Source organism: Onychomys torridus, chromosome 8 (assembly GCF_903995425.1).
Source record: "Onychomys torridus chromosome 8, mOncTor1.1, whole genome shotgun sequence".
Classification (NCBI taxonomy): domain Eukaryota; kingdom Metazoa; phylum Chordata; class Mammalia; order Rodentia; family Cricetidae; genus Onychomys; species Onychomys torridus.
Window position 1 is genome coordinate 77198617 of NC_050450.1, and position 9108 is coordinate 77207724.

Here is a 9108-nt window from a genome sequence, read left to right on the forward strand (position 1 = left end):
AGGGAATTTCAGTTTGGTTTGGTTTGGAGACAAAAGTCTCTCTGTGTAGCCCTGGCTGTCCTGGAACTCGCTCTATAGACCAGACTGTCCTTCAAATCAGAGATCTGCCTGCCTCCACCTCCTGAGTGCTGAGATCAAAGGCATGCGCCACCGCTGCCCGGCCCAGTTTTGTTTTGAGTCAGGGTTTCATGTAGCCCAGGCTGGCCCTGAACTTGCTACATAGCCAAGGATTATCTTGAACTCCTCACCCTCCAGCCTCTATGTCCTATAAACTAAGATTATTGGTGTTCATCCTTAAGCCTGGTTTTTATCGTGCATTCGAGGCAAGCACAATACCCACTGAGCTGTTCCCCAGCTGTGGCTAGAAGTTTCTGAAGGTAAGTGGAGAAAGATCACCAAGTTGGAAAAGGCAAGAGACACTTGTTCTGAGACATGGAGAAGCTGGGCTGAAAAAGGCTGTAGGCAGGTATCCAGGGTCTCAAGAAAGCCCACCAGGGTGAACTACCAACTGTGGCCCCACCCTGCTGGGGTAGAGTTATGGGACCCAGCCTGTGAGAGGATGATGGGCAGGGATGATTGAGGGCTGTTCTCATCTTACCCAGGTGGTATTCCGTGGCTTGAGATGGGTGTCAAGAGGCCCAATTTCTTCAAAGTTTCCAAATCCAGTGCTGGAACCGCCTGGACCACCCTGTGGAAGAGAAAGAAACAGACATTAACCCAGAGAAAACACAGCCGAGCCCTGGCTATCATAACAGATGTGCACACCCAGGAAAACAACTTAGGACCTAGTGACGGCTGTATCGCCATGTGCACAGGACACATTTTCAGCTGGATGAGGATGTGCACATCTATAATCCCAGCACTTGAGGGGATGAGGCAGGAGGATCAGGAGCTCAAGTCATCCTGAGCTACAAACAAAAAAAAAAAAAAATTTTTTTTTTCTGAGACAGGGTTTCTCTGTGTAGCTTTGCACCTTTCCTAGGACTCACTTGGTGGCCCAGGCTGGCCTCGAACTCACAAAGATCCGCCTGCCTCTGCCTCCCAAGTGCTGGGATTAAAGGTGTGCGCCACCGCCACCGCCCGGCTTACAAACAAAAATTTAAAAGCAAAGGACGTTTTCTCTAGCTCCATGTTTCCCGGGAGCTTCTGCACCTACAAAACTCCTGTGGGAACCAAATCTCTCTTTGAAAGATTGCAGATGACTTAAGAGGTCCTAGGTGGCCTTTCCTGCCTCTTGGTTCTCTGGACTTTAACATAGGCCTGCCCTGGGGCTCACTGGTTCTAGCACCATAAGAGACCTTCAAAACACATCTCTAAATCTCTCTCGTTTCAGAGTCTAGAGTCACAAAGAGGGATAGAACCAGCTAGCTAGCCCTGGGCCCTAAGCAACTGCAGGCTCCCCTGGAACTAGCTTGGGCTTTTCGACTCTTTCCCTTCAACACAAAGCTGGGAAACTCTACTTTGGGGCCCAGTGAGGGGCACTTCGGATAAGCCTAGTCGCTGTGTACACCACAACCAATGCACAAATCTCAGGGTGGGAGCATGTGGCATGAAGGGGTTTGTTTACGCGGGCAGCAGAGAGGCAGGATTCTGAACTGAAGATTGGTACCAGTGCCCCTCTTGTATAATATTAGAGGGACCAGCCTTAATATTATACATCCCAGGGCTCAGGAGAGAAACTATGAATGGTGAGAACTATTTTTGGGGAAAATAGAATCTCAGCCACTGAGCTCTTCAGTCCATTCACTTTAATTCCCATTCACTTTAATTCTCCATTCCGTCTCTAGCTTCTCAGTTATATACCCAAACAATCACAATCCTCCCCTCCAGCCAGGTTACCAGGCCTAAATTCCTGCAAGGCCATAAAGGCAGGTAAGAGTTTCCTCAGGCAGTGGTTGTCAGGCTTTCTGACCTGAAAATGGAGTGGTAAAGGGAAGGGGTCAGCTGAGAGCTATCATCAGTTAGTATATCAAGAAGGAAATGTATGTGCTCAGTCTATATTCCTAGGTTGCATAAGAAGTTAGGAGTTGCCGGGTGGCGGCGGCGGCACACACCTTTAATCCCAGCACTCGGGAGGAAGAGGCAGGCGGATCTCTGTGAGTTCGAGGCCAGCCTGGGCTACCAAGTGAGTTCCAGGAAAAAGGCGCAAAGCTACACAGAGAAACCCTGTCTCGAAAAACAAAAAAAACAAAAGAAGAAGAAGAAGAAGAAGAAGAAGAAGAAGAAGAAGAAGAAGAAGAAGAAGAAGTAGTAGTAGTAGTAGTTGTTGTTGTTGTTGTTGTTGTTGTTGTTAGGGGTCTCTAAAATTAGTAAGGCTGTAAGAAAGGAGGGTCCAAGCTAAACTGTGTAAAGCTATTACTTAACGTCCACCTGACCTAGGTGGTGTCTCCTTGTGGAATTTACCTTGAATCAGGAGACTAGCATGTGGTGGTCTGGACTGTTATTTCTGTTAGTCCTTGAATGTGGCTAAGGGAGATGTCTGATTCCAGTGCTGAAAGGGGAGAAACAGATGGGCTGAGGGAAAGGAAGCCTTTCCTGAGGCTGTTCTCCAAATACCTGGAATGCATATGTCCAAAGAGTGATCAGTCCACACTGTTAGCAACTCTTAGGAAAAGTCAATTGGGAAAACTATGAAGGCACACATGATTTCCATAACAGAAGACAGCTGACATATAACAAGCCAAGTAACACCAAAAACTCCTTGGAATTTGGCTTCCTCTGAAGGAATTCCCTGATCCCTCCAGGTAGTGACTTTGCCATAACCAGCTTTCTTTTTTTTCCCGCGGCCCGTAGCATGCCCCCAAACCACAAAAGGCAAAATCTGTGTGCTCTGTAGGGCTCAAAGGGGGAGGGGTGGGCAGAAGCAAACAGGCAAAACGGGCTTGTAAGGTAGGCTTGCTGATGGGAAGAGGTCTTCCGGGAGATGGTCAAGGAAGAGGGAGTTTCTCTAGATGTATCTAGGGGACCCAGATGAGCTGGGGGCAGGGATGAGGAAACCATTAGAGATGAGTCAGAGACACGTCCGGGCTATACAGTCTCTCAGTGTGTGGAAGGTCGGGTGCAGACGGGAGAGGTTAAAGGGAAGAGCAGCAGGGCAGAGCGGAAGCCAGGGGAATCTGCCTAGGGAAAGCTGAAGGAAAGCATTCGACTGCGGTGTGACAGACACCTGTAATCCCGGCACTGCATGCAAGGGCAGGGGGATTACTGAACTCGAGGCTAGCCTGGGCAAGACCCTGCCCCTCCCAAAAAGAAGAGGCAGACCAGGGGAAGCGAGGCTGGCAGGGCAAGGCAACACGGCCTGTCTGCCAAGTGTCTCCCATACCAATGTTCTGAACTGACACTAACCTCCTTGCTAACAACCAGAGGCACAACTGCCCTATGATTATAAGCACTTGACATGTCAAGATTTCTTAACACGGCGATAAACAGTTTGCAAACCAGTTGGAGATACTCATCTCAGTGCCACTAATAGCACCAAGAGTGAGGGTGCAACTCAAATGTCCTACCACGGGGAAGAGGGGCAGGAACCACACCTGCCAGATGAGTCATGTGGCCGTAAACCTCAGAAAAGGTGCGGCTTCTAAATAAACACAGTCCACTAAGTGTGCACCCTCGAAGGAAGGTGGGTCTTTTCTTTCAAGGAGACTTATCAGTTCGGGCAGGATGAAAACCAAAGTCGACGGGAATGAGACTGGGAATCTAGGGGCCTGAATTCCAGGGGCTGGAATATCCATTTTCCACTTCTGCTCCCTTTCCCAGTAGCTAGGAGAAATTAACTGGAAGATTCCACTGTGTGCATACGTGTGTGTGTGTGTGTGTGTGTGTGTGTGTGTGTGTGTGTGTGTGTGTGTACATATGGAAGCCAGAGGTCACCACTCAGTGACTGCCTCAATCGTTCTCCATCTTATATTTTAAGGCAGGGTCTGTCGCTGAACCTGGATTTCCTGAGTTCTGCTAGCCTGACTGGCCAGTGAGCCAGGGACTGATTCTCTGGTTTCCACCTCCACAGCTCTGGGGTTACAAACTCGTACCACTGACCCAGTTTTTATATGAGTGATGGTATCTAAATTCAAATCTTCAAGAATGCATAGCAAACACTTTACAGACTGAGCCATATCCAAAGCCCCTGCTATTTAATTGAATAATAATAGTTGTAATGATGATGATGATAATAAATGATCACCAAATCTTATTCAGAAACTCTGGAAACAGCTGGTATATTCAGCAGAGACTCGGGGTTACATGGTTCCTCTGAAATACGATAAATGTGTCAGGGAATGAACTGAAATGCTTAAACGACTTGAAAAATAGCCTACTATCCCTGAAATAGCTTACTATGCCACCCATGATATGACCTCAATTCTCGAAGAACGCTACCCCTCAAAAGGAGTTACTTCAGGAGTCCTCTGAAGGCTGCTAACTAGATCTTTTCATCTAAATTAACTACTTCCACCTTAATCATACTGTACTCTTCTTCCTTAGGCCTCTGGGGAAACAGAGCAGAGCAGCTTGGTGCCTTCGGCTGTTAACCTTCATACAGCACCTCACGGGGAGGGTCAGCCTAACCACAGCCACACACCACAACCTCCAGAGCCAGGCAGACAGAAGAAGGAAAACTCTGGTCAAGCCAAGGGCTGCCTTGCAACCTCGGTTTCTGTTTCATTGTGTTCTGTGGTGCTGGGGACAGAACCCTGGGCCTTCTTCAGGGTCAGCAACCTCTCAACCACTGAGCGAAATCCACCTATGAAATCCAGTGGTTTTCAAACTGTTCCCAGAAAAACAGAGAGTGCCCTGGGGGTAGCTGGGGACAAAGAGGCAGCCACATGCCTAGGACTCAGCAGCTGCCCCACCTTAGCCTTAGCACTTCTGCTTACTGGGCGCGCTCCCCTCCCCCCAACACCAATTTCATCTGAGCCAAAAAGTTCTGCTGATTCACAAAGAATCTCAAAACCACCAAAATCTCCCCACTAAGAAAACTAAAGTCCAGAGAAGGGAAGTGTCTCGCTATGGCTAAAAGTGGAAGGTAGGCGTTGAAAACCCCGGTGTCCCCAACAGCAGGCTCTTCCGGGGAAACCATGCCACACATTCATCACCAGCTGCCAGACCTGGGTGACCACACGGATTCCGCTCCTGAACATTTTCCAGCTATGCTACAGGGCTGAGCCATCCAGCCTTCACAGAGGCAGCTGTGAACACCTGCAGCAGGCTCCCCCTCAAAACTGTTTCTTTACCTCATTACAACATGAAGTCTTCAGTGACAGGCCTTGGGGCAAGGCCTCAGCTCTGGCAGGCATTTGAGAAGGAAGCCTCACCCATGTCCCACAGAGGTGGGTACCAGGGTGCCCTAATTACTAAAGAGACACCCAGAACCTCAAGTCCCTCCCTTGAGATTAGTCTTCCGGGTGGGTGAGGCCACCACAGGGCTATCAGAAGAATGCAGCAGGATCTCTGCCTATCCTTAAACAAGGTTTTTTTTTTTGTCTTCAAGCCTAGAGGCAGAACTCAGGGTTAAAATTAAAAAAAAAAAAAAAAAAAAAACTAGGGAAAAGGTTATGACCTTGCATTCATGCTAAGGTACAAAAGACTGGTTATATTTAGAAATATATATGTATATACATATGCATGTGGTAACAATTAATGAAAAGAGAAGCCATGCATTTGAAAGAGAGCAAGGATGAGGATATGGGAGGTCTGGAGGGAGGAAAGGGAAGGGAGAAATGTTGTAATTATAATCTCAAAATTTTAAAGTTAAAAAAAAAGTTTCTCTGGGTATAAGAAGTTGGGGCCCAGGACTGTGTAGAGAGGGAGAAGGACTGGGGTACCTCAACCTTTGGTTCAGAACTTTTCAAATACTTTCTGTCGAAAGCAAACTGTATCATTGGCAGCTTTCAGAAAAGGCCCTTGAAACTGTCTGGACTCTATAAAAAGACCTTGGAAAGTAAAGCATGGGAGTACACGTCTAAACTTCAGCACTTGGGAGGTAGAGGCAGGAGGATTGCCAAGAGTTCGAGGCCATACTAGGCTACAGAGCAAGACCCTGTCTCCAAAATGAATACATGAATGAAAGTAAGGCCAGTAAACGGGGCTTCGTTGATACACCCTTGCTTCAGGTTGTCTCAGAAGCATGTGAGGCCCCTCCCAGGATTGGCTGGACCAAACCGAGTCCATCATGGCTAAACTGGATGCTCCTAAGAATCAAGCAGAGAGGTAGAAGGAGGCCTGACCTGAAAGCAAAGAAGCTACTTTACCTGAAGCCACATGACCAGGGGCAGTTCTGAAAAGTTCTTGCAAGGGTTGGTCGCGTAATAGAGCCACCAGAACATGTGGGCATCTTTTCGGACAGTCACGTAATCCCATGCTTCCTTGCCTTCTGGTGCGGGCCAGTTGATGGCAGCTCCTGAAACTGAAGCTCAGCGTCATTGCCCGAGGAACATCTAAGACCCAGATTAGTGCCTAGCCTGGCGGAGATGATCATACAGGCTAGAGATGATGCTGTATGCTATCGGTAATTCACCGACCTCAGTATATGTGCCCATAAGGAAGAACAAAGACAAAAAGAAAGAAAAAAAGAAAGTCAGTTGGGCACGTTTGTGTACCCCTTTAATCCAGCACTTGAGAGGAAGAGACAGGTGGATCTCTGTGCGTTTGAGGCCAGTTCCGTCTATGAAGTGAGTTCCAGGCCAGCCAGGCTACAAAGTGAGACCCTATCTCAAAAGCACACAAACCAATAAACAAAGACCCACCTACTTCAGCTATGGAAAGGAGAAACCGATCACTTCTCTCTTGGGCTACACAGTGGGACCATTTGTAAAGGGAAAAAGGCTGAGAGTAAAGGTCAGCTGTGGAACCTGTGCCAGGCCCTGGGTTCAATTCCCAGCCAAGGTGGGTGGGTGTGGTGGGTGTGGGGTGGTTGGGGGTAGGAGATAGGAAGGGAAGAAGCCCTGGGTGGCTTCTGCTGTTTGCTGCCTTTTTCCTGCATTCAAGCCTCTTCAGCAAGTACAAGAAGAAAGACTGGGCCCGGCAGAGACGTGGATGAAAAGATGATGCTGTCTTGTGGCCAGGTCCATGATCTTATCACTGGGGAGATGGAAGACAGGAGGGTCAGGAGTCCATGTCCAACCTAAGCACATGCTGGGTTTGAGGCCAATTGGGGAAACAAGAAACCCTAACTTAAAAAAAAAATACAAAGAATAAAATAAAATACAATGAAATAGAGAAGGAGGAAGAAGATTAAGAAAACCAAAAAGTGGAGCTGAGGAAATTTGGTCAGTCAGTAAAGCGTTCACCTTGCAAGCACAAAGACAGACAAATCCTGTGGCTTGCTGGCCAGCCTAGCCTAGCCTACTTGGAGGGTTTTGGAACAGTCCTTATCTTCAAAAAAAGGTGGATAGTCCCTGAGGAACAACACCTGTGATTGTCTTCTGACCTCCATAAGTATTTGTGCACATGCACTGAAATACACACACACACACACACACACACACACACACACACACACAGTGGCACATGCATACCATTCCTACACTCACAAAACAAAAAATGCAAAAAAAAAAATTAAATAAAATTTAAAAGGCTGGAAAGATGGTTCAGCTGGTAAGAGCAATGTCTGCTTTTCCAGAGGCCCTGGGTTCAATCCCCAGCATCCACATGGCAGCTCACAACCTTCTGTAACTCCAGTTCCAGGGCATCCAGCGCCTTCTCCTAACCCCAGAGGGCACCAGGCATATACATAGTACACAAACATACATGCAGGCAAAACAAAATAAAAAATGTTTTTGTGGGCGGTGGTAGTGTTCGCTTTAACCCCAGCACTTGAGAGGCAGAAGCAAGTAGATCTCTGTGAGTTCAAAGTCAGCCTGGTCTACAGAGTTAGTCCTAGGACAGCCAGGGCTACACAGAGAAACCCTGTGTGTGTGTGGGTGGGGGGAGGATGTAATAAAATGAGAGTCAATTTCCAAATCATTCCACAAAATAAATTTGCTTTTGCCTCAAAACAAGCCAGTGGAGTCTGCTGATATCTGTCTGTTCTAACCCAGCAGAGGAGACAGGCATTGTTTCAAATCAACACCTCAGGGGTGGTAGGATTTGCAGGGGTCTGTTTGGCCTCTGATCTCAGCTCAACCAAATGACCCTATAACGTCACTAGGCAGCCAACCCAGCAGAAAGGGGAGGTGGCCTTTAGACCGTAAAGTCTCACTCATCAGCAGTTTCCTGAAACCGCACGCTTTTGTACAACCACCTCTACCTCCGCGTAGAGGAATCAGAAAAGAGCAGAAAAGGAACTTTGAACTAAAACATAAATAAAAATTAAGAGGTTCAAAAGCGATATAAATTATGCAAGGGAAGGACGGGGGGTGGGGTGAATGTGTTTAAAAAACAAAACAAAACACGAATCCACTAGCAAATTCGAGAAGGAGGCACCTACCACTGGTACGCCTTCCTTGGGAACCTACCTGCGCTCAGGCCCAGTAGAAGCGACAGCAGCAGCAGCCACAGTCGGGCCGGACAGATCCGCCACGCCAGTTCCATGGTGAACACAGCGCCGCAGCATCAGCAACAGGCTGGACCCAGCCGGGCAGCGCGTGACGGCGGTGGGTGGGCCATGGGCGGGGCCTGAGCGGAGCCGGGGCGGGGCCTAAGTGGGCCCTGAGGCTCCCAGTGTTCGGCGCGCCCTCTGCCGGTCGGACCCACACAGGACGTCCGGCCGGGGCTCTCATGGTTCTGCTGAGTTAGGTCTCTCCGTTTAGGGAGGTGTTGGGTTTAGGCAGCTAATGTATCATTTGATTTTGGTTACAAAGTAGGGGAGGCTTGAGAAACAACAGAGGGATAACCACCAGGCTCCCTGACCTGCCCGTGCTTGTCCTCTCCAAAAAAAAAAAAAAGGCTTAGTATTTTATTTTGGGGGGTTGTTTGTTTGTTTTTTGGTTTTTCGAGACAGGGTTTCTCTGTGTAGCTTTGCGCCTTTCCTTGAACTCACTTTGTAGCCCAGGCTGGCCTCGAACTCACAGAGATTCGCCTGGCTCTGCCTCCCGAGTGCTGGGATTAAAGGCGTGTATTTTGTTAAGACTTGTTCGTGTGTGTGTGTGTGTGTGTGTGTGTGTGTGTGTG

At 48.3% G+C, this 9108-nt stretch overlaps 1 protein-coding gene across 1 annotated transcript in view; it reads right to left on the reverse strand.

Moving 5' to 3' along the window:
* Scpep1 (serine carboxypeptidase 1) overlaps positions 1 to 8582 on the reverse strand; it is a 32414-nt gene extending 23832 nt beyond the window's left edge. The window contains exons 1-3 of the mRNA XM_036196341.1: positions 8454 to 8582; positions 6249 to 6403; positions 599 to 688 (exon numbers count right to left, since the gene is read on the reverse strand). Of these exons, the coding sequence (XP_036052234.1) occupies positions 599 to 688; positions 6249 to 6403; positions 8454 to 8529 (321 nt within the window). The 5' untranslated portion in view covers positions 8530 to 8582. The remainder of the gene's footprint in view (positions 1 to 598; positions 689 to 6248; positions 6404 to 8453) is intronic.
* Positions 8583 to 9108: the final 526 nt, after the last annotated feature.